We start from the raw sequence: 27,659 nt of genomic DNA, 5'->3' as shown, positions 1-27,659 counted from the left end.
GGTATAGAATCAGGGCTGTAGCTGAGTGGATTTTGGGGGAGGCACGGTCCAGTCCTTGATGGAGTTTTGGGTTTAGCCATTGACCTGCAGTCTGAGGATGAAGCCTGCTAGCTTGTCAGAGTACTATCCTCATTTTCGGGGAGTCTGCCCTGCAAACATTTGCTCCCCCTGATGTGTATAAACATCCACTCTATGCGGAGAATACACCGGCCAACAAGACAGGCATGTCTCCTGCCCTTGTGAGGTTTAAAGTCTGCAGGGGGAGGTCAGAATAGCCATGCCATTGAGTGGGAGGCCAGGGGCTCCTGAGGTAAGATTGGGGTCCCTGTTAGAAACTCCTTACCTAGTCGGGTGGGTTGGGTGGCCGGGCCTATCCAAAAATGCAGACCCTGAAGCTGAGAACCGAGAGAGGTGGCCAGGCAAGCGGTGAGTTGAAGGAACAGCGTTTGGAACAGAAGGACCAGTATGTATAAAGGCCAGAGGCAGGAGCATGGCTGGCATCATGAGCCCCACCCCCAGAGAGCTATATAAGAGCCAGACTAAGTGGCACTCGGCAAGGTCCAGGGTGGATAGTTGCTCATGAGAACCTTGAGATTGTCTCAGTCCATCGGGAAGTAGGGAAGCATTATAGAGTTTAGGCACTGGCCCCCTTGACAGGAGGGTGGGTACGCCTGGCATCACACCCTCTCTAGGATCCCATTCTCCTCATGCCTGGTTTGGCTATGGTTGTTGTGGCCTCTGAGAAGTCTTTCCTTTCTTGGGTCCCCAGCCACCATGTGGTGCCTCCAAGAGGCGATTCTCAGCAGCTCTTAGAACCCACGACACCATGTGATTTAACAGAGGCCCCAGAATCCCCTCAGCTCAGGAGCAGAGCTTTCTCTGTGTTGTTCCTAGGCCAGCCTCAAGGTACCCCTCCAGAACCCCTCCAGGGCGCCCCTGGTGACCAGGAGTGTCTGCGATGTGAATTGCTTCATTCTGGAGCTGGCGTTGGATGAGATGTTTATACTGAACTGACAGTCTCCTCACCTGTGAGGTGGGGGGGGGGTGCAGACAACCCCTCCTCCCGGGCTGCTCGAGAAGGTTCCATGAGCAAGTTTCCCCAGGTGCCTACAATGGATACCCCACCATGTCCCCAGTGTGGTCTCCTCTTAGCCTCAATGACTTTCACTCTGTCCTGCCTCCCATCTGTAGCCAGATCTGGACCCCTGTGGGAGCCCAGTAGGCTGTGTCACCCAAGGCTGGGGGAGGAGGGATGCTGGCACCCTGAAGGTGCCTTTGCTGAGACAGGATTTCGTCTCTGCTGACCAGCTATGCAGCCTAGATAAATGAGCTGTCACACAGGGGCGGCTGTGGGCCGGAGAGCGCAGGTTCTAGACCGTGTGTGCTTGCTTACAACTACCCAAGGGCTGGGAAGGGAGGGTGAGGGGAGGGAACAGCCTCTCAACCCCTGTCCCAGCTCAGTGATTACCTTTGTAATCTGAGAAGCTGGTACATGGGGGGCTGGAAGGACCCTAGAAGACAGTCTGTCAAGAAAACCAAGTCCCAGCAAAGTCAGGGTGCCCCTGTGGGCTCTGGAGGGGCCTCCTGGCCAGTGTCCACTCTGATAGAAATTTATATTTAATTTTTATCACAGTTCCTTGCTTTAGAGGGCTTCTGGGGACACCAGCCCATGAAGTTGGGATGGTCAGTGTATATCTGACCCTCAGGACTTTAGCCACAGTGTTGTATTGTCCTTGGGTGGCGGACAAGGATTTCTTGGCCTTTGCTGCCATGCCTTTGGGTGAACCACGATTCCCACCCTCTGAGGTGCAACCCCAGCATCTTCAGCTCCTTTCCCCAAGTGTCTTCCTGTCTGAGCCACAGTGGCACAGGCTCTGGCATCCGGCCACAGACACTCAGCTTCTGTCACTAGGGGGCGCTCAAAAGCCTCGCATTTCCCTGAATCTGGTGTTGTGATCCAGGGTCACATTTCTATGGAGGTCCTGCCTACTGCTGGTCACCTACACCGCCCAGTCACCAGTCCCAGAGGAGAACAGGTAGCCGAGCTTGGAGGCAGCTAGGCCAGATGCAGCTCTGGGTTTAAATGCTGCTTGGCCCGGCTCTCCTTGGGGGACTCGCCCAGGTTCTCTACTCTGGGCCTCTGTTGTCACCTTTAATTAAATGGTGTCAGCTTTGGCTCCTGCAGACTATTGGGAGTCAGAGAGCAGGGACAGCTGTGTAGCTGTGACTTGGGTAATTGAACTGACAGTGTGTTAGTTATAAGTCAGGGCTAATGACAGCATGTGCCGTGCAGGCTTGCGGGAGTTAAAGAATTTGTTCATGGGCAGAGGGACTGGCACAGACTCGGAGGGGACTCAGTGTTGATCACTGGCACTTTTTACCAGTGCCCCAAGCTGTGTTGGGTCAGCATATACAGCCCTTGGACTCCTTATAGCATTCTGAGGGGTTTGTATGGGTGTGCGTGGTCTTCATACCCATTTTAGAGATGAGGAAATGGAGACTCAGAGAGGTCAAAAGTCCCTGTTCAAATGGACATGGAAGTTCAGAGCCACAGACCGCTCTGGGCTGGCTAGCTTGCTATGTATGTGGTCATGCTCTGAGCTGGGAAGGGTGGTATTGCGTGTTGGGGAGGGGGTTCCCCAGTTCTTATTTTATTAGCTAGGCTGAGAGTATGGAAGCAAGGTTCAGGGGGAGCCTAAAGGTGGGGGACATGCTGAACACATATGGCTGGAGGACAAGGCAAGGAGTTTGGTGGCTTCCTCATATAACCTGGAGTCCTACACCTCTGGGGACAGCCATTCTCAGTCTTACCACACAGCAATGGGCCCAGAGGAAGGTATGCCTGTGGTGAGTGGCTTTGTGTTCCTTCTGGGGACCGACTGGAGGGATGAGGGGGTTCAGGGTACTCAGCAGATGATTCTGTCCCCTCTCTCTGGCCCCAGTTGCTATGCTCTAAGGCAGTGTTTCTCAACCTGTGGGTCGCAACCCCCTGGGGAGTCAGATGACCCTTTCACATGGGTCACCTACCAGATGAGCTGTATCAGGTATCTACAGAATGACTCATAATGGTAACAAAATTACAGTTATGAAGTAGCAGTGGAAATAATTTTGTGGCCAGGAAGGTCACCGCAGCATGAGGAACTGTATTAAGGGGGTGCAGCGTTAGGAAGGTTGAGTTCTACCCTGCTCCCCAGGGCTCTCACTGGATCTTGACTCCCCTAAACCTCATTCCTGTCCAGCACCCTGACAGCCTAGAGCAGCCACTCGGGCGTGGTGTGGCTTGAGATGTGACTTGGGGTGTGTCCTGAGATGAAGGTGCTGTCCAGCCACTGTGTTTGCCAGGGAGTGGTTCTCAGTGAGCTGGGCACAGTTGGGGATGGGGCCGGGTGGGGAGAGACTAGGCTAGGCTGAAGCTTTGGTCTCTAGGATCAGAAGTGGGGGCTGTCCTCTCTCAGAGCCTCTCACCAGGCCCCCTTGCATCTAGTAGCATCTGTGGAGGGAAAGAGGTCTCGGGACTGAAGGAAATCCTCATGCTGTACTGATGAACAGTGGTCTAGGAAAAGACCCTTCCCCATCCATAGGGAAACTGAGACTCTGAGACGCCTAGGGAGGTGTACTCAAGGCCCTTAGAATCAGGGCCTTGCTGGTCACAAGTCCCTGAACTCTGGGATTCTGCTGTTTCCTGGCAGGTACTAATGTGGAGGTTGCCTCTCCCAGAAGCCTCTGTGTCTCTGTCTTCCAAGTGTAGTTTTTTACCTTGGCGCTTGGCGTATCAGCTCATAACGATTGACTGTTTCTATCTCCACCCCATGGTTTCCCAGAAGGCAGGGGCTACTTCTGCCCCTTCCTGTTTTCAGCCCCAAGCTCACCTGTAGGGTGAATGAATGGGGAAGTGAGAAGAAGGGAGATCGAGGGGAGAGGTCCCAGGGTAATGGGGGATAACACCAGTCACCCCAGTGAAGTGAGGGTGAAAGACCACGGGGAAGGGGATATGGAGCCGGCCACTGACCTGTGCCCTTCTGTCCCACAGGAGAAATTCCCTGGGACCTGGAGAGTCCTCCAGTGTGCCTAACTGTGGGCCCAGGGCCCATTCGCACCCTGCTGAGCCTGGAGGATGCCGCGTGGGCCAGCTGCGGGGCGAGGGTCACGGTACTGGATGCCGCCACTCTGCAGACTCAGGTACTCCTACGCAGGACTCGCTGCTGGGTGGAGACACGGCCATCTCGAGACCTGTGCTCTTTAAGAACAGGTGTAGCTGGAGGCCCTGGGGTCCTGTCACGCCCAGTTGTTATCTCTGCTGGGATGAGGCCTGGTGTCACAGACCCTGCTAGGCTTGTCACATCCTATGTTCTATCCTGAGTGGCTGGTATGAGCTTCGGCGGCTTCTCAAGTGGCATTTTGGTGACATTTGCCATTGTTGATTTGTTTGAGTTATTGATCAGATTCGGCGCCGGACCCAGAGGGGAGCCTGGAAAGGTCCCCAGACAGGCAGGCTCCTCTGGCATGCCCCCCCATGTGTGGGGTTGTTTTCCGTCACTGTTAGGTTCTCTGTCCTGGACACCTCCAATTTGACACTTGATGGCTCAGGCGCTAGGTAGAGCTTGGTGCTGTTCTCGTGTAGGTGGTCAGGGTCCTGGAGTTCTCAATCCTCACTGGAAAAGTGGGGAAACTGAGGTGTGGGGTTCTGTGGATGATCTGTGTGTGTGCGTGCATGCTTGTGCATGTGTGTGTGTGTGTGTGTGTGTGTGTGTGTGTGTGTGTGTGTGTGAAGCCATGGGAGATGTGACCCATCACTCTTTTTTTTTTTTTAATTTTTTTTTTTATTTATTATATGTGAGTACACTGTAGCTGTCTTCAGACACACCAGAAAAGGGCATCAGATCTCATTACAGATGGTTGTGAGCCACCATGTGGTTGCTGGGATTTGAACTCAGGACCTCGGGAAGAGCAGTCGGTGCTCTAACCACTGAGCCATCCCTCCAGCCCCCCATCACTCTTTTTATTGTATGTCCTTACTTTCCTGAATGTTAGAGGTGAGTGGACTCTGCACATGAGTTTGTGACTAGTCCTTGCTTGGCCAATGGACACCTTCATGCTCGCCCTGTGGGAATACTGACTTCTAGTCCATGAAGGGAGGCTACATACATGTCTCTTCCCTGGGTCCTGTGACTTCCTGTGGGAGGTAGAACCAAGAGGTCTGTAGGTGACCTAGATGAGGAGACTCAAGAGACAGCCTCAGGAGCCAGAGACCCAGGAGAGCCAGTGTGGGGTTTAGTCTGAGAACCAGGGAGGCCCTAGAGCAGATGCCGGCTTCAAGCTGGCAGTCTCGGGATCCCAAACCGCTGGGGTTTCCGCCTGGTTCTGAAGGCGGCAAGACCTTCCATCTGTCTTAGCTATGGAGGCCGAGAGCAGTTCTCCCCTCTCAGCTCTGTGTGCTGTGGTGATCACTGAACCAGGCGAGGCCCCCACACATGGGGTGGCCATCTGTGTGACTCAGCCACCAGGTCAGATCTTCCCCTCACACCAGACACAGCCAGAGTTATGCGTGACCAAACGCCAGGGCACTGGGGCGGCTCAGGCAAGTGATTGTGTGAGGTAACACTGAGTGGGCTGTGCTGAGGGAGCCACCGTGCCGGCCCGCACTGGCAGGGGGGATGTGGCGGATATGGGAGGAGTTGGATGATTGACTGCATGACAGTTCTTTAGCAGAGGGGTGTGTGTGTGTGTGTGTGTGTGTGTGTGTGTGTGTGTGTGTGTGTGTGTGTGTTGTGCAATCTTGGGTGTCATTCCTCTGGTTCTGTCCACCTTTATTTTCGAGACAGAGTCTCTCAGATGCTGGGACTCATATTAGGCTAGACCGGGCGGTCATGTTTCTCAGGTCGTGTTCCTCAGGGATCTTCCCGTCTCTGTCCCACCTCGACCCCCTGTGCTAGGATATAAGCATGTGCCCCCCCCCTTTTAAAGTTTGAGTTCTGGGGGTTGAAATCACGTACTGTATCATCTCCCAAGTCCCATGCCAACTTTTGTGGAGAGAGAGAGAGAGAGAGAGAGAGAGAGAGAGAGAGAGAGAGAGAGAGAGCGCACTGGGGGCTCCTTGGCTGTCACCATGGGTCTATCCCATTCAAGAGCTATTCAAGCATGACACCGAGGGTCTGTGACTTCCCTGCTGCTGCTGGGCAGTGCCACAGTGACCAGGGCGGTGTGACCGGAGAGAGCACAGCCCCGCTCTCCTGATCTGTTGACTCTTGCTCTCCTGAGGGATAGAGTGGGAAGAGGAGCAGGCTGTGACCACAGACCCTCTTCCTGGCCCCTGCTGTGCCCTGGAGGACCCTCATCGCTTCCCTTCCAAGGCCTTGTCACCTCTTCTGTCTTGCGAAGGTCCACTGGGCAAGGCTAGCTCACACACCAGGGTCCTGTGGTCCCCAAGAGCTGTCCCTGCAGAAGGCTTTTTCAGGGACGGAATTTGGGGAGCCAAGGATGGCTGCCGCTGTGGAGTTGGGGATCAGGCTCGTGGGTGGGGAAGTTGGGCTACACACACAGACTCCCCAGTTGTCTTGTAGACTTGACCAGTGGAGCCTTCTTAGAGGGGAGAGTGGGCAGGACTGCCTCAAACAGTAGTCCACCTCTGGCCCAGCCACTGTTGGTCCATCCCTGTAAGTGGGTCACCCCACACCCTTGGAGGGAGTATGGTTTGTGAGCAGAGCTGAGAAGGGACCCTGGCTTTGTCTCCGCCATGCTTTGTGACCTTGGGTAGGTCTCTGAACCTCTCTGTGCACAGTGTTTGGACATCCATTATCCCTGTTTGCCCAGCTCCCCGACCTCTGCCTGTCCGAGGCCTCGGGTTCAAACCACTTGCACAGGTACAGATGTCGGTGGTTTGGGCCTTGCCAGCCTCCATGGGCAGTACAGGCCCGCTGGTCCCTCTCGCTTCATGGGAAGAAATTCCATCCTCTCCTGACCTGGGAGTGCAGGCTGGGCACAGGGGAGGTTTGCAGAACCTGCATGGGCTGCTCTCACTGGGTTCTGTCCATCACCAGCCAGTGTTGTCTGGCTCTGGCCAACTGTCCCCGGGCTCCAGGGACCTCCTGGCTCCCTCGAGGCTGTGGTGATTTACCATTAGTGCTGGACCAGCTACTCTTAAGGCAGGATCAGTATGACCTTTCACCTGCTCTGGGCACCTGGCAGGGAGTCAGAGGGAGGGCATTCCTGAGCATCTGGGAAGCTTCCATGCCGGTGGGTGGTGGGCGGCAGCTCGCTCACCCCTGCATACAGCACAGCAGTAGCTCAGTTATAAGATCGCGCCATGTATATTTAATAGAGCCTGCCTCCTGCCTGGATGGAGGGGAGCTGCCCACCCCGGCATTGTAGGCATTGTACGCCAGAGCCAGCGGCTCCATCTGGCTGCTGCTAATGACCGCAGTCCTGGGCTAGCCGGCGTCAGGCTGTTCTGTGGGTCCCCGGTGAGACTAGCCAGGCCTGGGGGAGCCTCCAGAGTGTTTATACATTCTATATATGGCTGTGCTGCGCCTGAGTTCAACACCCGCAGGGTCTTCAATATCCCCACACGGTGTAGGCTTCCAGGAGAGCCTTCAGTGACCCCTGCCTCATGCAAGCTCCCCCAGGCTTCAGGAGGAACCCAGGGAGTGGGCAGCCAGCTAGCAGGTATCACAAGCTAAGAGATGCGTCTGTATCATAACTCTTGGCTCTCTGTGGCTGGGGCACAAGGTGAAGACACCAGGGTTCATCTGGGTGCCTCCATCCCCGGAAAGTGACAATGGACTTCGTTGGACCTGGCTTGAACTTACGTATTTTTACACATGTACACTCATTTTATCTTTAAGCAACCCTCTGAGAAGGGCGCCGTTCCCGCTTAAAAGCTGTGAGAACAGGCTCAGAGAGGTTAAGTAACTCAGCTGAGGTTACACAGCTAGAGAGAGGCAGCATCGGGTTTTGAGCACAGGCCTCATCGTGAGTCTTAATTTCCAGGCCGCCTGTCTCAACAAAAAGGAGGTTCTGTCTCCTCTGGGAAGCACCCTCATGTCACTCAGGTTGGGGGGGGGGGCAGATCATGCACCTGCATCTTCAGCACCTTGGTCACCCAGCGTCTGGTTCATTGGTGGTGACAGCAGGTGCTGGTTAGTGGGCAGTCCCAGTGAGCAGGTGTCGGGGGCAGAGTATGTCACCCTTCTCCAAGTCCTCAGCGTAGGTCACGCGGGGCACCAAGATGACAGAGACCTGGCTCTGCCCTTCAGGAGTTCAGAGTCCACCATGGAGTGAGACCAGGGCTATGGTGTTAGTTGGCATGGTGATATAGTGGTGGTGTAGCTGGAACCCAGAGGGGCAGGAGCAGTGCCGGCCCTAGCTGGAGGAGACACAGGAAGCTGGAAGGTTGGGGTGAGGGCTGGGCTGGGTGGGGGAGGTCATGTGTGACATGTGACAAAAGAGGGTAACAGGGTATTCGTTGGGAGGAAGACAGCAGAGTCAGGCTGGAGAGAGCTGGAGACATGCAGGATACCAGGTGGCAGGGCAGTGGGGCCAATCTTCGAAAGAGGCCTCTGAATGAGGGCCATTTCCTGAGGCTGCGGCCAGGTCGCTGCCTCCGCCCTGACCTTGTTCAGTTCAGGCCCCATGGAGCTGGACCACCCCTGCCTCTGGGTTTTACGGTTACCACCGGTTGCCTGTTTGGCTCCTTGATCCCAGCAGAGGCAGAAGCGAGGCCTGTTAAATAATAATGTGGCTCGCCAGGGCCTGTGTCAACACGGCGTTCTCCGTGTTCATTATCTGCTTCGCCACCTTCAAAGTCTAATCCAGTCAGTGTGGAGTTCATTCGGAGCCGTAGCCGGAGGGGGAAAGCCCGCTGTGGGGTGATTGTTGTATCTTAATTATAAAAAAAACCCTGAGGCATTCTGGGTATGTTCTGCTGGGATGGGTGGTGGGGCACGGGGCAAGGCTGATCCCACACGAGTGGCCTGGGGTCTCTGCCCTCCTGCTCACGGAGCCAGGGCGGGGCTATGGTGTCCTTGAGTTGTTAGATCTGAGTACTGCTGCTGAGAGATGAACCAGCTTGGTGTGTGGATGGGTGCCAGACGGGAGCAAGCCCTTTTCTCCTGTCATAGTTTAAACAGTTTTCGATTATGTGTGTGTACCTGCGTCTTTGTATGGGTATGTAACGTGGGTGTGGATGCCCCTGGAGGCCAGAAGATCCCCTGGAGCTGGACCTAAGGCAGCTGGGAGATGTTTGACATGAGTGCTAGGAATCAAACTTGGGTCCTCTGAAAGAATTGCAAGTCCTCCTCCTCCTCCTCCTCCTCCTCCTCCTCCTCCTCCTCCTCCTCCTCCTCCTCCTCTCTTCTTCCTCCTCTTCCTTTTCCTCCCCCCCTCCTCTTCTCCCTTCTCTTCCTCTTCTTCCTTTCCTTCCTCCCTCCTCCCCTTCCTTCTCTTCCCCAATCTTCTTAAATTTTATTGTTACTGGGGCAGGGGCATGCGCCACAGTGTGTGTGTGGAGGTCAGAGGACACCTCTGTATAGTCACTTCTCTACTCACTCGATGTGAGCCTCAGAGTTTAAAATCAGGTTATCAGCCAAGTAGAGCGAGTACTTTCTCTGAGCTATCTTGCTGACCCCATGCTTTTCTTTTCCTTTTTCTCAAAGTTTACCGCCGGTACCTACCTTCTGTTAGCCTTGGAACAGCCAGGCTCCTCCCCACGGCCCGGCTCCCCCCCACAGCCAGCTCCTCCTCACAGCCTGGCTCCTCCCCCATAGCATGGCTCCTCCTCACAGCCAGGGCTCCTCCCCACAGTCAGGTTCCTCCCCATAGCCTGGCTCCTCCCCACAGCCTGGCTCCTCCCCACAGTTGGCTCCTCCTCACAGTCCGGCTCCTCCCCACAGCCTGGCTCCTCCCCCATAGCCTGGCTCCTCCTCACAGCCAGGGCTCCTCCCCACAATCAGGTTCCTCCCCATAGCCCGGCTCCTCCCCACAGCCTGGCTCCTCCCCACAGTTGGCTCCTCCTCACAGTCCGGCTCCTCCCCACAGCCTGGCTCCAACCCACAGCCTTATTCCTCCCCATAGCCTTGCTCCTCCCCACAGCCCGGCTCCTCCCCAAGTCTGGCTCCTCTTCACAGCCCGACTCCTCCCCATAGTCCCACTCCTCTCCCACAGCCTGCCTCCTCCCCACAGCCTTGCTCCTCCCCACAGCCGGCTCCTCCCCACAGCCTGGCTGCTCTGCACAGCATGACTCCTCCCAAAGTCTAGCTCTTCCTCACAGTCCGGATCCTCCCCACAGCCTCTCTTTAGCCCTCTGCTGTCCTCCCTCTTCAGAACATATCCCCATGCTGCCCCACCTCCGCTCAGTACTGGACTTTACCATCACCTCCCCAGGAGGTCACATTACCCTGTAGCTCTAGCCAAGTCGCTTCTGCCCTAGTCACAGCTTAACATGTCCCCTGTCTGTGTGGCCATGTGAGCGTTATTCACTTTCTGAAAATATCTCCTTTAATGGTTGTCCCTGGGGCCACTAGAACATAGGCCCGCCCCTATGATTGCACAGCAGGCTCAGGGGCTCATGGCTTCATGGAGGGGTGCCTGCAGGGCGGTGTGATGCAGCTGCAGTCACTTTTTCTGCACAGGAGGTGACGGTCTGGGCTGGGGGAGGCTTAGGGGCCAAGGCCAATCCAAGCGTCCTAGGAGAAAGTGTGAGACCAAGGAGGTGGGGACACACCAAGAGCAGGGTGGAAGTGGAATGAGGGGCTGGTCTCCTGGTCAGCAGAGATAGACCCCACCCAAAGGGTAGTGTTGTACCTGCGATCCAGACTTGCAAGGCCATGGGACATTACAAACTGGTAGCTGTACTATTTGTGGATCTGGGACCCTCCCAGACCTGCCTCAACACAGCCTTAGAGATTTCTACCACAGCCCCGATGCCCAGAGCTCAGCCAGTGTCTCTGGTATAGTTTTAGCACACATGCCTAGCAAATCCCTACCACTGAGCTATACCCCTAGCCTTCTGATGCCTTGTAGAAGCCTGGCCCTGGGTCTTGCACCCATAGAGCTGTTGGGAGGATTCACTGGGCACCCCTCTCTCATACCCTGCTTCCTGACCTCTGGAACATCCTGCATAGACCTCCTCCGCGTTCATGGAGGCCAACACTGAGGCTCACACTATAGCTATCAGTGGACACTTGGGTCTAAGTGTTAGATTAAGCAGAACAAAGCCATTCGGGGCAGGGCTGTTGGGTTCCTGTTGTCCCATTAGTCCCCAGGGCCTAGGTGTATGGTAGAGGTTCAGGCCAGCAGGGGGTAAGCACACCAGCCAACCCAGGTTTAAGTACCCTGCTTGAGAGCACCTGGGCTCTTCTGGAAGCCATGTGTGCACTGGTAGTTCGAAGTCTACTCTGCTCATGCTGACCCCACCCCCGAGGCCAGTCAGCCTGACAGAGGAGAGACCTCTTCAGGCTCCTGGACACCCCACAGCCCCTCAGATCCTCCCTGTGCACCCCGTGCACCCAGATCTCCCCTCCCATCCTTAATTTTCATGTTAGCACCCAAACTTCGTTTGCATGCATTAACTGTTGTAAATCCGTCACAGCTCTCGACACGGCATGAATAATACATCACTGGGCTGTATTAGTTTTCCGTCTCCCATCTTATTTATGACACAAAACGGGTGGGAATTTAAAAAAAATACCCCGAAATCCAGGCACGCGGCTTCTCTCGGCTAATGCTATGCAAATTGGCACAGAGAGCAAAATGAATCCCCAAGTTCTTATAGCAACTGGGGACCCCTCGGTGGAGCCTGGTGTTTGGGTCACTGGAGCACGCGGGGTCTGGAGTCGCATGGTTCCGTGGAGTCAGTCTGTCTGGTTTTATCTTAATAGATTTTTAAATCAGTGTTTCACTCTTGTTATGTCTTATCAACAAGGAACTGGTGAGCAAAACGTGAGATTTATTTGCTAAAGATAGCAGGAACTTCCCAGGAGATCAAAAGGAGGGTTTCCTAGCAGCAACAAGGATTAGGTTAGACTTGCAGAAGAACTGCTTTGGGGGGGGGTGATTTCTGGGATGTTGCTATTACCTTCTCAAAGAACATGCTAAAGTCAAAATGTCACCCATGAGGAGTGGCCAGTTGAGCTGACTCTGCCCAGTCCTGGCCTCTGGTGCAGGATACAGTTTTGGTGTTGTCTTCTTACCCAAAAGAGCTCAACTCTCTGTCCAGTATTTGCTCCCCCCACCCTCCCAGGAGGGTTTGGGTTGTTAGAAAGATTGTCCTAGTTTTCCAAGTTTAGAGCCATTGGCTCTGGGATTTGGCAGAGAAGTTGTTTCAGGTAGGGATGGGAACGGGAGGTGAAAGGTCTTGGCCAGGAGGGAGGTGACAGAGGAGAGGGGACAGATGGCAGTGAGGAAGAGTCAGATATGACACAGGTAGCTGACCAAGCCTTGAACCCACCTTCCCACCATTGGGTCCTGTCTTCCCCTTCCTGGAGCTCTCCTCCTCCTCCTCCAAGGCCCCCAAGCCTGTGGCAAACAGAGAGAAGAGGCAGGTACCCAAAGGACAGCTGCCCAGCCATCTAGAACCTGACAGGGATGCATAGCCATTGTCCACTGGGTGGCTAGCCTGGCTAGGGGGCTGGGACCACATTGCCTCAGGCCAGGGGTGTGCCACAGCCTTTCTCAGCGAATGGCTCAGAGGGCTGAGTCTCATGTGTAGTGGTGTAGGCCAGTGTCTGCTGCTCTGTCCCTTGGCATCGGGTTCGGCTGAGGCTCTAGCTGTCTGTAAGCCTGCCAGCTGGGCTAAGGGATGCTTCGTGGGGACTTCTGTAAGAGGTGTCCCTCTGGTCTCTAGACCTTGTTGGAATGTGCTTGGACTTTAGGTATTGTGGCTCAGAGCTGGGCTGGCTGGCTCTACCATCTCTGCTGTTGAGTGCCTCAGTTTCCCTCCCTGCAGTCACAGAGATGGTGGTAGAACTCGCTGGGACTCAAGCTGCACCTTGCCTATCGAGCTGCCAGAGCTGACTGAGGGGTCCTCTGTAGTCTGGAGATTTACCCGGAGAGCTTGGACTCCCAGCACAGGGTGCAGTATGGCGTCATCTCCTTGCCTTGTATCTCACTGGTCTTGTGTATGTGCACACCAGGGCTGTCTTTCATGGGATGGCAGGCCACTGTGAAGAGGGACACTGTCCAGCTTCCTCTTGGGTCCTCAGATGGGTGGCAGAGGTCTGGGCATACATGCATAGGGCCCACCCACGTGCCAGCTGTCAGCTTCTGCAAAAGGTAGGCTCCTCAATCCAGGGCGTCTGTCGTATATGTTGCTGGACCTGGGCTGGCCACAGGTCTGGTCTCAGCGGCTGTGGTGGAAGGCTCCCTCTCCCTGGTTCTGTCTTCACCTCTCTTCCACAGCTCTACCATGACCCCTTGGTGACATGGATGCCATGAATGAGTGGGCCAGGATAACATGGAGCCATGGGAGGATCAGAGTCAGACAGAGGGGGAAGGCGGAGTGAGAAGGAAGGGGTCACAGAGGAGGAAAAGATCGAAGGAGGGAGAAGGCACAGCTGTTCCTGCCATGAGCACTGGGCCCAGCAGAGGGGCTGTCACTTAAGGACCTGCCCTCCCATGAGTGAGCAAAACCTTGGTCCCCATCACTCAGTTACAGTGATGGTGCCTCAGGCTGGTCAGAGCCCTATGCTGGCAGGACCTTGTGACATTGTTGTAACAGCCCTAGGCAGTCCTTCTCATTACCACGTTAAAGTTGAAGTAAATGGGACAAAAAGTCGCTGGGCTGGCTGACTGCAGCCTGCAGACCTTGACTTTTGGAGGGTGAGCCAACTGGGGTGAGCCCAGCCCTGGTGCCTGGAGCAGCAAGGGGCCAGCTGCCCACCTTGTGGTCTCGGCAGTGCTGGACTGAAGCAGACTCCAGTTCTCTCAGCTTAGTTCTGGTACTTGTTTGTACAGGGCAGGGCTGGGGTAGGGATCGAGGGCAAGGTCCATCAGAATGGTGCATGGTGGCCCCGGTGGTGTCCTCTGGTGTCCATTCTAGGGGAAACAAGAGGACATTAAGTAGGACTTCGGAGGGGTCAGTAGCATCCCTGCCTGGAGGTCCTTTCACAGTCTGCATCTCCACAGGAGTCACATGCACCAATGGGCATTCTTCAGTTGAGTTATGATTGTAGGGCAAACACTGGCACAGCCATGGAGCATGGCACAGATCTTTGTAGTGGCACCTTCTGAACGCCTTGGTCTAGGCTGCCACTGAGGACTGAGGTCACCTTAAACATCTGCACCCAGCTTGAGTACTTAGTAACAAGCAAGACCTAGTGTGGAATTTTGCTTATTTTTTCTGTTCCGGGAAGGGAACCCAGGACCTCACACACGCTGAGCAAATGCTCTGTCACCGAGCCCTAACGGTAGTGCTAGTATAGGACTTATTTCTCAAAAAACATTTTAACCTAAAAAGTTATGAGTATTTTTGCATGCACATACATGTGTATGCCACAGACATCTCTGATTCTTTGGAACTGGAGTTACAGACCGTCGTGAGCTGCCCAACATGGGTGCCAGGAATGAACCTGGATCTTCCGTAAGAGCAGGATACACCCTCAGCCATTGAGTTATCTCTCTGGCTCAGAGTTTTATTAAATTTTATTTATCTTATTAAAATATATTTTTAATCCTTTTTTTAAAGATCAATTTATTTATTTTATGTGTATGAGTGCTCTATCTGCATGGACACCTGCATGCCGGAAGAGGGCATCAGATCCCATTACAGATGGTTGTGAGCCACCAGGTGGTTGCTGGGACTTGAACTCAGGACCTCTGGAAGAGCAGTCCGTGCTCTTAACCACTGAGCCATCTCTCCAGCTCAGTGTTTTTATTCTTTGAATTTATATGTGTTTACAATGTATTTTGATAATATTTATTCCCAACTCTCTCCATAACTCCTCCCAGGCCCACTCCTCTGCTAACTTCATGCCCTCATTTTTTAAAATTATTATTTTATTTTAAGTATACCCACCGATGTGAGGTCATCATGGAACATGACTGACCCACATTCATATGCTTAAAGAACAGGGTAGGGATCTAAAACATTTGGTGGCCACAGGTAGGCAGTTTTGACATTTCCTTCCAAAATAAACAGTGGCTGGTGGCCCCATTTGTCTGCTTGTCTCCAAGGTGCCTCTGAGCCGGGGGTGTCTGCCGTTCAGTAGAGCAGGGTAGTTCCCCTCCCTCTCTGCTAAGCAAGAGGTGCCTTACTGGGGAGAGGGGGAGGTGGCTACATCTTCAGCCTTCATGATAGTTTTTGTTTGTTTTTGTTTTATTTTTTCTGGCTGAGCCCTTGACCTCAACAAGGTCAGGAAAGGCAGGAACATCACACCAGCCAGGGTGTGGGAACTGTGTCTCATCTGAGTGACCAGCCACTCAGGCTTTCCCAGAATGGGAAAGAGTGAATTGGCTACTCCGGTTAGGGGCGGGGCTTCCCAGGGTAGGGGCGGGGCTTCCCAGGGTAGGGGCGTGACTTCCCGCCCTTTCTCAGCAACCCAGTCCTGCCAATGCCACTTCAGGGTTTTCTTCTATTGCCTTGGCTGTGAAGAGCTGATAAGAATGGAGCAGGTTAAGGCAGGTGAGGGACTTTTATGATAGCTTGTACAAGATGCCCTCTCTGCACTGGGCCAGGAAGTCCCAAGTCACAATCCAGTCAGTCTGTCCACTGGCCAACAAGCCATGACACCTATCATTCCTTGAACTTCTAGAGTTTCGCCTTGACTGATGGTGGAAGACTGGTGCCCACCCTGTGTCTGTCCTCAGGAATTAAAGGGGGCAGTGTTGTTGGGGCATGGGACAGCGTTTGGCGGGCAGTCCATCCCTGGGCCTCTGATCAGGCTTCTCAGGACCCCCAGTTGGTCCATGGTGACTGAAAGAGGCAAGAACCTCTTTAACGCTGACCTTGATCGAATGCCAGGGCTGAGCCTCTGAGAGTGGGCTGAAGAGATGGGAATCCCCCACTCAGTCTGTCTGGGTCCATTTTCTGGACTTGTTGGCTGTCTTTTCTGTGTCAGTAGGGTGTCCAGTGCCCTGCCTGACTCTGGAGAGGCCTGGTCCCCTGTTGGTGCCCAGGGAGTAGAAATAGACACCTAATTACTGTCTACCTTTCCTGGGTAGCTCCTTCACCCAGCCATCCTCTCAGCCCCTCACGTCATCTCTGGCTCTAATGACTTTGAGTGCTGAGCACATCACCCCGGGAATTTATGGCGACGGCGTAGAAGCGTTACCTGGAGGCACATAAATATTACAGGACTGATTGTGTCAGCACTCCTCTGAGGAGATCACTCACCTGGAACCGGCAGCAGGGTGGGTGGCCGTGGCTGGGTGTTCAGAGGCTGTGGAGGTAGACACTGTGGGTGGGGGCAGAACTGGCGGCATGCTGGTCCTACACAGCAGCATGCAGGGGCCCTCAGGGTGTGCCATATGCCCTTCTCCACTGGGTCTTCAGCACCCCTGAGAGTCAGATTCTTCCTGTCCCAGTATACAGAGAAGATACACTAGGATGGACACAGAGGGGCTGAGACCCTGCCCTCCTGGGGCCAGCTCTCTCTATTTAGTAATCTGCTCCCACTTTGTATTTTAAAGATTTGTTTTATTTTTAAGTGTGTGTGTGTGTGTGTGTGTGTGTTTGCGCGTGCATGCAAGTGTCCCAGAGGCCAGAAGAAGCTGTCAGATCTATTGCTGCTAGAGTTAGAGATGGTTGTGAGCTGCTTGGGGTGGGTGCTGGGAACTGACCTCAGGTCTTTGCAAGCAAGAGAGTGAGAGAGAGAGAGAGAGAGAGAGAGAGAGAGAGAGAGAGAGAGAGCATGCATATATGTAATACTTGTATGTCTCTGTATGCATGCATACATTGGCAATGCACGTATGTCTCTGTATGTGCATACATATATGTAATGCACATGTCTTTGTGTGTGCATGCATGTCTCCGTGTTTGCATGCATGCATGCATGTGATGTTGTGATGCACGTATGTGTGTGTGTGCACATGCATGCATGCACATGCTCTTTAAACTGCTAAGTTGTCTCCCCAGTGTCCCACTCTGTAGCTCACTATGGCCTTGAACTGCCTCAGTTTACTGAGTACCAAGATTACAGGCACAAGCCTCTTTGCACGGCTCCTTGGAGTTGTTAGAAAGCTCAGCAGACTAGGATCCGGGCCCCTTGTTAAATAGCTTGCTACCCGGCACTGCTTTGATTGGCCCTGGGCCTCTTTGATCTGGGTCCTGGATGCTGTGGACACCCCTACCCCAACAGTCTCCTGATTTCCTTGCTTTCAGAGCTGTAAGAGGCTCTGGGCTGAACCTCTGGTCGAAATCAGGATGGGGCTTTGTGCTCACTGCTGCCTGCTGGGTGTTGTCTCCTCTGCTCTCTTTTCAGGCGTGGGACTTGGGAGAACCCTCAAGTTCCCGCCTATGCAGTCTCTTTCAGTTGTGTGACATCATTTTAGATTTGTGGTGCCCCTTCCACTGCCACCAAACCTGCCAGGGAAAACTTGGTATCTGCTGGTAGGCCTTTTCGTCCTTAAGCAGGACCAGCGCCTGTGGTCAGAGGACACTGCCAGGGTCTCTGGCTGGATTCTTTCTTGTGTGATCAGGACTGGCTTCTAGGAAAGTTTGGTTTCCCAACTCAGAAGTTATGTGGCTCCTTGGCACTGAGTGTCCAGTGGGCACTGAGGCCTGGGTGCCACTGCTGTCTTCCCCCACCCTGGGGTGCTAGGCTTGGCTGCCTCTGGGACCCAGGATTCTGGTGTGTTCTGGATCAGCTTGTGTTCCAGAGTCAGTCTCTTGGCATGAGCAGAAGTTTCTGGGGAAGCCCCAGGTGAATCCCCTCCCACCTGTCTTGGCCCTGTGCATTAGCGTGGGCCTGCATGGTCCACTGGACCCAGTATTGACCAGTTCCACCTCTAGGGAAACAAGGCTGGGGTTGCACTGTGGACTTCTTCAATCAGACCTGGCAACCGGGAACCACCCATGGATTTTCTGGAAGAAATAAAACTCAAGCCAAGGGCTGGGTTGGGTTAGCAGAGACGGGCTGCAGACCCTGAGTGATGGGGCTGCTGTGTACTGTGTGGTCCAGACCCAGCTCCATGTCAGTTTAGTTTTCCTCAGAAGCCCCTTCTAGGCACCTCAGGAGTGCTTAGACGGAACCCCCCAGTCTGAGGGAGGAGACAGTTCCTTATCCTCATCCTAGAGTTGCCCCGCTCTGTGGAGACCATGCACCCTGAGGGTCAGACACTTTTGCTCTGCGCGTATGTGTGTGTGTGTGTGTGTGTGTGTGTGTGTGTGTGTGTGTGTGTGCGCGCACATGCATGCATGTACATGTATGCATGTGCTCACACGCATGCACATGTGTATATGTGTGCGCACATGCATGCTTGTGCGTGTGCTTGTGTGTGCATGTGCTTGTGTGTGCATACACTTATGTCTATATGTGTGAATGCATGTGCATGTGTGTGTGTGTGTGTGAGTGCACATGCGTGTGCATTCATGTGCATTTGCTTGTGTGGAAGCCAGAGGACACTTTTGGATGTTATTCCTCAGGTACTATCCTCCTTTTTTTTCCGTTTGAGACAGTGCCTCTCTCTGGTTTTGAAAATGCCGGGTAAGCCGTGAGTTCCAGGTCCCCACCTCTGCAATGGTGGCATTGTCATATGTTGTAGCTTAGGGGAATCCCCACAGAGAACACAAGTACATAGAGGCTGGGGATCAGACCTGGATCCTCTGGCTTGCTAGGCGCTCACCTCAGTGACTGAGCTGCCTGGCCAGCCCGTATCCTGAGGGGTTTTGTTGTACTGTTCGCTTGAGATCAATTAGCCCCATGCCAGTGAGAAGCAAATTGAATGGTGTGGAGTAGTTCTCCTGTGCTCTGACTTTAATCCACACACCTTCCTCATTTACTCCAGAGCTCTTGCTCTCTGGATTTTGAACATCATTTCTTGACTTTCCCTGCCCTCACCACACTGAGAGATGAGGACTCAACTCACTCCTCCATCTCCTTCCCCCCCACCCCACCCCCGTAACTTTAAATAATATGCATAGCTGGATGTGGCCTAGGATCCTGGCAGTTGGGTGCCTGAGGTAGGGGAATCATGAGCTAGAGGCCAGCCTGGGCTACATAGTATCAGTCTAGCCAGGGCTATATAGCAAGATCCTGTCTTGGAGAGAAAAACCAGGCATGTAGCGTCAGCTTCTGCTAGGAGCCCTGTTTATGTGTTGGAGTTGGGTCTCCACTCGAGAGCCAACCGCTCCCCCTTGCCTCTGTTCCTGTCATGGTGATTGTCTGTAGTCACTTGTCAGGAGGAACATCTACACTGTCACAATCTGTCAGCCCTGGGACCCTGATTGCTGGTCATTGCTGACCTGTGCAGCACACTGGGCTTCTAAGGCCTGCTGCAGACAGCGTCCAGGCGGAGCCTTGCTCAGTTTGTGCTCCTCAAGACCACGGGAACAGTTGACCCTGGAGAATGGGGATGGGGGGCAAGACAGGGCAGCAACTGGCCTGATGCCTCTCCATCCCCTCTGTGTGTAGCAAAGCTTCGAGGCGCACCAGGATGAGGCGGTGAGTGTCACTCACATGGTGAAAGCTGGCAGTGGGGTCTGGATGGCCTTCTCCTCTGGGTCTTCTATCCGCCTCTTCCACACCGAGACTCTGGAGCATCTTCAGGAGATCAACATTGCCACCAGGACCACCTTCCTCCTGCCAGGTGAGGCTGCATGACTCTCTGGGGCCTGGGGTGAGGAGGACCCCCTTCCTCCTGCCAGGCGAGGCTGCATGGCTCCCTAGGGCCTGGGATGAGGAGGACCCCCTTCCTCCTGCCAGGCGAGGCTTACACCTTGCTGGGATGAGAGGACAGACCCTCATGGGTACCACAGGGGCGGGGTAGTGAGCATCCCAGTTCATTAACTACCTGGTCAGCCTTGGGAACTGGTTCGTGTTGGACAGGATGTGGCAGGGCTGGGGTTTATACCCAGGCCCGTCCTATCAAAGCCCCGACTCCCGCTCTGAGCTCCCTGTACACATCTGAGCATACTCGGTTCTCAGGAGGTGGCCTCCACTCTCCTGCGCCAGTGGGCAGGGGACTCAGGCTTTGTACAGTGTCCCTCTGCTCGTGTTGACCAAAGCCTGATTCTGACTCGGAGCTTGCAGGCAGGGAGGAGGCCCCCGACTGCCTTGCTCCATAGAACCTTCCTGAAGAAAGCCATGCCTTTGTACACTTGCTATTTATTGGGGTTGGAGCCACCTTGGGGGGCGAAGAGTTTGGATGGCTGCTCCTACTTCTGGTTATCTATGGGAGTGTGCCTTCCAGTGTCTTCCAGAGCTGTCTGTGACATGAGGGGGTGAGGTGGGAGGGGTTACCGTTGGGGTTCATACCATACCCACCTCACCCCTCTCTCCTGAAATCTCTGTGGAGTTGACTTCCGTGGCTACCCACTCTTTCTGCCCATATGAAGGGGCTGCTTTGGAGACCCAGAGGCTCTCTGTGGTCCATTTTCCCTTCCACTGGTTTCTGGACCACCCATGAAGCTTCAGGCTTCCCCTCCTACCATCTTCATCCCAGCTGCTACCAGTCCCCTTGATCCGGGGCGGCCAAGAACGATGATCATTTTGTCTGGTCGAAGCACCTTAGACTGGGTTAGTTGGCTAGGAAACTCGAAGGGCCCTGGGGACAGGGAAACAGTGATGCCGTCCAGGGTCTGGCAGACAGGCTGTGGCAGGGCTGGGGTGGGTTTGAGCTGAGCTGAGGACCAACCTTCACAGGTTTGCTGGCAGCACCTTGGGGTCTGAGGGCCTCTGTCCTCTCCTGAGATCTGATCTCTGTTTCCAGCTATGACTTGACCAATCAGGGCTTTGCCTAGGATCGAATGCCGTTAACAAGCTGGGTAGCAGCCATGACTGTCGACCGAGAGCTGCCCATCTGTGAGGGCCCCGTGCCGAGCCGTGTGTGTGTGTGTGTGTGTGTGTGTGTGTGTGTGTGTGTATGTGTCTGTGAACATGTGTCTGTGTATTTGTGTGTGTCTCTGTGTGTGTCTGGCATCTGCCAGAGCCTTGTGCTGAGCTGTGTGTGTGTGTGTGTGTGTGTACATGTATCTGTGTATTTGTGTGTCTCTGTGAGTGTGTGTTTGTGTGTGTGTCTGGTGTCTGCCAGAGCCCCGTGTTGAGCTGTGTGTGTGTGTGTATGTGTACATGTATCTGTATATTTGTGTGTCTCTGAGTGTGTGTCTGTGGACATGTGTCTGTATTTGTGTGTCTCTGTGAGTGTGTGTGTGTGTGTGTGTGTGTGTGTGTGGTGTCTGCCAGAGCCCTGTGCTGAGCTCTGTGTGTGTGTGAGTGTGTGTGTCTGTGGACATGTATCTGTATTTGTGTGTCTCTGTGTGTGTGTGTGTGTGTGTGTGTGTGTGTGTCTTGTCTGCCAGAGCCCCGTGCTGAGGGAAGCCCTGTTGACAGCATCACATGGTGCTCCTGAGCTCCAGATGTTCCCCAAGCTACAGATGCAGACACAGCTCTCCTCAGCAGGGCTCTGTGCCTTGTCATGCAGTGGCTCAGAGTCCTGCTGTATGATAGGGAGATAGGGATACACATGCACACAAATACACACACACACACACACACACACACAAACACAAATATACAAACACACAGACACACACACACTCACATACTCACACACACAAACACACACACAGATACATACAGACACATAAATACATACACACATACACAAACGCACAGACACACACAGATACACAAATACACAAACACACATACAGACACACACACTCACACTCACATACTCACACACACAGATACATACAGACACATGCATACACACACACACACACAAATACACAGACATACACAGAGACAGACATATAAACACAAACACCCAGACACATACTTGCACAAATACACACACACACACACAGAGACACATACACATTCACAGAGACACACACAAACACACAGATACACCCAGACACACCCAGACACACACAGAGTTGGTTGAGTACTGGCTTAGTCACTGAGAGGTCTGGTCCCTCCATGTGTTGGGGTGCAGTCCCGACGGATTTTTGAGGGTGAAATCCCATTGCAAGATCAGTATTCCATATAGCCGAGATGGGGCAGCCCCTTTTTCACCATTCCCCTGCATCAGAGCCCTGTGTTACTCTTGGTTCTTTTCTTTCCTGCCTTCTCTTTTCCCTTCTTTCGGTTTTGACTCTTACTTCTTGAAAGGCGGGGGCGGAAGATGGACCAGTTTCATCTATTATACAGCACAATAAAAAATTCTCCGTATCATAGAAATACTTCTGCGTTTATCTTGATAGCTAAATTATTTCAAGATAATGGAACAATGGGAAAAATGCTTAATCTCAGAGGTTTTTGAAATTCTTCGGAGTCTTGTCTAGTCAGGGCAGAGGAAAGTGAAATGCAGCAGCTCTAGCTAGCAAGGCCGGGCTGGGGGTGGAGAAGCACAGCCCCGGAGGGTTCCGTGGCTGACACCCCTGAGGACCCCACACACTGTGTCCCTGGCTTTTAAAGGGCCGGCACCAAGGGTGAGTGTGGCTGCTTCCAAGCCACATGAGCGGAGACCCAGCAGCTGCATGACTGGCCCGCCCTCTGTCCCTCTGCTGGTCGGGTGGTGGGCACATCTTCTCTTGAGACTCAGTTTCTCCGTGGATGAAAAGCTTGAGTCAGAGCTTGACTGGTCCGAAGCTCAGAGTCCCATTCTTGCTGAATTCCGAGCTCTGCCTGGAAACGGTGGTCAACTCTTCCATCCCTGTCCGTCACGCTGGAGTTCTTGTCGCAGGAAGTCTCATTCCTGACGGGGACATCTCCTTGCTGTCCTTACTGTCACCTTTATGCCCCTTCACACTGGCCTATCGCTAGGTCTCTCCTTCAGACCCTCTGCCTGTCTTGAGCTTCTAGGTCGGTGTCTTCTCCAAGGCACCAGCTGTGTGAGCAGACAGGGGGTGCTTTCCTGGGTCTGAGTCCCACACAGACCTAAGTCTCCTCTAGTCCTGGGCTTCCCTGGTTCGCCAAGCTGGGTATCTCACAACACGGAGCTGAGAGAGCCCCTGACCCCCAAGCTGAGCTGGAGTCAGGCACCGTGGCCTGACATCGGAGGGCAGAGGGTAGCTTCCTGTCCACCCCATACTGTGCCCTGGAGGAAGACAAGCTCAATGGGTTTTTTAAACTCTTTACTAGAGATATTTAAAACAGGCTTTTAAGTATTTTTTCCTCCCCCACACCACCAAATGAAATAATTGCATAATTAGTAATAAATTTGTTCCTCCTCTAAGTGTGGATTTTTTGGGGGCGTGTTAAAAAATTTATCACGCTTCCTTCCCCCACCCTTCCTTCCACTCGAGTACCCGACTGGTATTAATGCATTTTTTTAAACCTAACCTCCCTCCTCCTTTTAACTAGACAGGTCATTAATAAAATGTTCTCCGAGAGCCTGAGCTTTTAAAACTTGTATATCTTCAGATAGACGACCATGGTGAGCGGAGCCCTGTGTATTAAGTCTCTATGATCAAATATTTATCCACCATTAGAATTTTTTTCTTCTGGACTGTTTGTGAAGTGTCTCGCTCTTTTCCTTGAGGCGGAAGGAGGCGAGGGGCCCCGGAACAAGGCCTTGTAGATGAAGCCGTTTCTCACCTCTCGTCTCTTTGGCCTCCGGTCTCACTTTCCTTTCACCTGTCAAACTTCTGCTGTGGTTGGGATGAAGGTGCTCTGGGTCCCATCTCCTGCTGGTCCTGGGATCTCAGGAGCTTATGAGGAGGGTGAGGCATGCAGGGTCCAGCATAACACAGCTCCCCATCTTGGCTTTGTTACTTTGGGGTTTGTAACTGAGATGGAGCTGATCTTAGCCCCTTAGAGCCTAGGGCCTTTAAGTAATTATGAATATTACTCTATCTTCAGTGACTGTGTACAGTGGTCAAGCTGTGCTCAACTGAGTGTGTGTGTGTATCCACACGTCTACTCATCTACCCAGCCTTCTCATCTCTCCACCCATCTATGCGTCTGTCTGTCCGTCTGTCCATCATCTATCTATCTATCTATCTATCTATCTATCTATCTATCTATCTATCATCTATCTATCTATCTATCTATCTATCTATCTATCTATCTATCTATCTAATCCGTCCATCTATCTATCTATCTATCTATCTATCTATCTATCTATCTATCTATCTATCTATCTACCTATCTATCTATCTATCTAATCTGTCCATCCATCCATCCATCCATCCATCCATCCATCCATCTATCTATCTATCTATCTATCTATCTATCTATCTATCTATCTATCTATCTATCTATCTATCTATCCATCCATCCATCTATCCATCCATCCATTTCATCCACCTGTCTGTCTGTCTATCTATCTATCTATCTATCTATCATCTATCTACTCACCAACCCATCTATCTACTTGCCAATCTGTCTATCCACCTACTCATCCATCCATCCATCCATCCATCCATCCATCCATCCATCCATCCTCCCATCCATCCAGCCATCCACCCACCCACCTACCCACCCACCCAGCCATCCCTCCCTCCCTCCCTCTCTCCATCATTGATTGATGTACCCATCCCTTCACTCTCTCATCCATCTATTTATCTGCCCATCCATCTACACGCCCACCTATTTGCTAGCAGTGGAACTGTTCACAGGCTCTGCCCTGGTCCCCTCTAGTGCATTCACTGATGCCAGCTTCTATCTGACCCTTGTCCACTGCAGACCATCCACCTGCTTTTCACTGGCCTGTAGCCTGGCTTGCTGTGTGTGGCCTTTGCATGGACACTAACTGGCCCTGTGTGCCAGGCAACTGAGCCCCTACACCCAGGGCCCGTATGGAGCAGGCACGATGTCCTATGGCATTACCCCACTGCGGGTACCCACTCTCTAACCATAGCACCATCTACCCTGTCTTGGGGGAAATCTGGGCTGTATGACTCCCTCATCTGGATGAACTGAACTCATGTCGTCTCTCTCTGCAGGTCAGAAGCACCTGTGTGTCACCAGCCTCCTCATCTGCCAGGGTCTGCTGTGGGTAGGCACTGACCAGGGTGTCATTGTCCTGTTGCCTGTGCCCCGACTGGAGGGCATCCCCAAGATCACAGGTGGGTTTGGGGCTTGGCTTCAGGGCTGGGGGCTGGGGAACTGGGTATAGACATCTGTATTTCCCACTGAGTCCAGCCTCTCAGTCCATAGTAGAATGATAGCCCAGGCTTCTCCTACCTAATGAATCATAGTTTCCTGATCTGAGGCTTGGCTGAGACACCTGATTGATGCCAGAGGCTCTGCGGGCCCTGCTACCCTTCTCCATAGTAAGGCTACACAGGTAGAAGTAGATGTTGGCTCTGGGGATGGGACCACATCAGATGTGGTAGCCAGTCCACCATGATCTGTGACCCTAGGCCTAGTAACCCAGAAGCAGGGTCATGGAAAACCCCTGGTGTTTAGACAGTGGAGCTCTGGTCTTTATCTGTGCCCTGAGAGGGAAGATGGGGGTCTCCTGGAGTGGCTAATGAGCACAGAGGTAAGAGAGAGGAGACAGCCCTGGGCCACCGTGCCAGGCCTTTGACCTCTTCCAGGCTCCCAAATTTCTGGGCACCTGTCTTCATGATACATTTACTTACTTGAGCAATGGTTGCATGCAAGGAGGCACCAGGCTGGGGTGGGACACAGGGATGCATGGGGCAAGTCATGTCCAGGACAGCTGTGGTCCAGGCAGAGGTGCTCTGTGGAGAGAGACTAAGGAGTCCCTTGTCCGGATGCCCTGTGTTTGCTGGAGCTTGGCCAGACGGAAGAGCTGTAGAGCCTGACATAAGACTTGGCTTCCGGGGGCTGGAGAGATGGCTCAGTGGTTAAGAGCACTGACTGCTCTTCCAGAGGTCCAGCGTTCAAATCCCAGCAACCACATGGTGGCTCACAACCATCTGTAATGGGATCCAATGCCCTCTTCTGGTGTGTCTGAAGACAGTGTACCCACATACATGAAATAAATACATCTTTAAAAAAAAAAAAAGAAGACTTGGCTTCGTGGGTGGAGCTAAAAGGAAGTTATCTGTGAGGCCATTTCACCTTGAAGATGGAGAATGTCTCCATCACTTTGTAAAGTCATGCCGTGGAGCATGGCATAGACAGATCCCACGTCCTCTGGGAAGGTGCTAACATAGATGGCGGAAGAAAAGGTCCAACCCCAGAAGTTCTCCAGAAGTACTTGGGTATCTCTCTTAACGCCCTGGGCTCTTGGGCCTTCTCCTCTGCTCTGTTTCTCACAGGGAAAGGCATGGTGTCTCTCAATGGTCACTGTGGACCTGTGGCCTTCCTGGCTGTGGCCATGAGCATCTTGGCCCCTGACATCCTGCGGAGTGACCAGGAAGAGGCCGAGGGACCGCAGGCCGAGGAGGACAAGCCAGACGGGCAGGCTCATGAAACCGTGCCTGCGCCTGACAGCCACACAGCTCGAGAGTTGACCCGCAAGAAAGGCATCCTGCTCCAATACCGCCTGCGCTCCACGGCCCACCTCCCTGGACCCCTGCTGTCTGTGCGGGAGCCAGCACCTGCTGATGGCTCGGCTCTGGAACACAGTGAGGAGGACGGGTCCATCTACGAGATGGCCGATGACCCTGACGTCTGGGTCCGGAGCCGGCCCTGTGCCCGTGATGCCCACCGCAAGGAGATCTGCTCTGTGGCCATCATCTCTGGTGGACAAGGCTACCGTCACTTTGGCAGTGCTCCAGGTGGCCTGAGTGGCCGGCCGGCCCCCTGCAGTGAGACAGACAGCACACTTCTTATCTGGCAGGTGCCCTTGGCTCTATAGCTATCCACGCTGCCCATCCGGAGGGTTACAGGGCAGCTGGACCACTGCGGACACGCTGGGACCCTTTTGGCCCACCTGGATTTCCCTCAGGGACCTGCCCAGGCCACAGGGCAGGGCAGGCCGGATTCTCCACCGAGGCCTTGGAAGAGCAGAGGAGAGAAACCTCTGAAAACAAAAATTTAGAATGTTTTGGGGAAGGGGTTTTTAGAGTCTTGGGGAACGGAAGGACGCACACAGAGAATATGACCTTTTTTGTTTTGTTCTGTTTCTGAAGCAAAAAAACATAAAACCTCACCACTGCCTGCTGAACCTAGAACTGTTTGTTGGGGTTGAGTGAGGCTCTGAGGTGGCCGGGCCCCTTCAGGAGGAGTGTATGTGTGAATGGCTGAGTGTGTGACTATATATATATATATATATCTATATATATATAAATACGTATATACGATGTATATTATATGTATATAAATATGATCTGTACATAATGGGTCTCTGGGAGATGCTGGAATAAAAGGCAAGAGATATGTGGGCCCTGTGGGGTTTATGGGATGTCATGGGAATGGGACACACATAGGGGATGTTGGGGATCAAGGCCCGCCCTGCTCCAACATGATCGAAGCCAGGGCTAGGTTGGAGGCCACTCAAGAACACATTCCCTATGGCTTTGTCCAAGGTAATTATCAGTAGTTACTCCCAGCTACTTAATTTGCATATTACTGATTCAGTCCATGGTCTGTTAGCCGCATTTCAGGTGTGGCTGGAAGAGCCCCGCGGGGTGGATGAGTATTGGA

The 27,659-nt window shown here is 53.3% G+C and overlaps 1 protein-coding gene across 15 annotated transcripts in view; it reads left to right on the top strand.

Moving 5' to 3' along the window:
• Positions 1-27,392, top strand: part of Arhgef10l (Rho guanine nucleotide exchange factor 10 like) — a 159,780-nt gene extending 132,388 nt beyond the window's left edge. For all 15 annotated transcript variants that reach the window (XM_087551093.1, XM_087551091.1, XM_087551088.1 and 12 more), the window contains 4 exon segments: positions 4,031-4,179; positions 19,563-19,737; positions 25,043-25,165; positions 26,330-27,392. In XM_087551093.1, coding sequence (XP_087407219.1) covers positions 4,031-4,179; positions 19,563-19,737; positions 25,043-25,165; positions 26,330-26,871 — 989 coding nt within the window. In that variant the 3' untranslated portion in view covers positions 26,872-27,392.
• Positions 27,393-27,659: the final 267 nt, after the last annotated feature.

Source organism: Rattus norvegicus, chromosome 5, assembly GCF_021556685.1.
Source record: "Rattus norvegicus strain SHRSP/BbbUtx chromosome 5, alternate assembly SHRSP_T2T, whole genome shotgun sequence".
Lineage (NCBI taxonomy): Eukaryota > Metazoa > Chordata > Mammalia > Rodentia > Muridae > Rattus > Rattus norvegicus.
The sequence above is the reverse complement of the archived record's forward strand: the minus strand, read 5'-3'. Positions and strand labels throughout refer to the sequence as shown.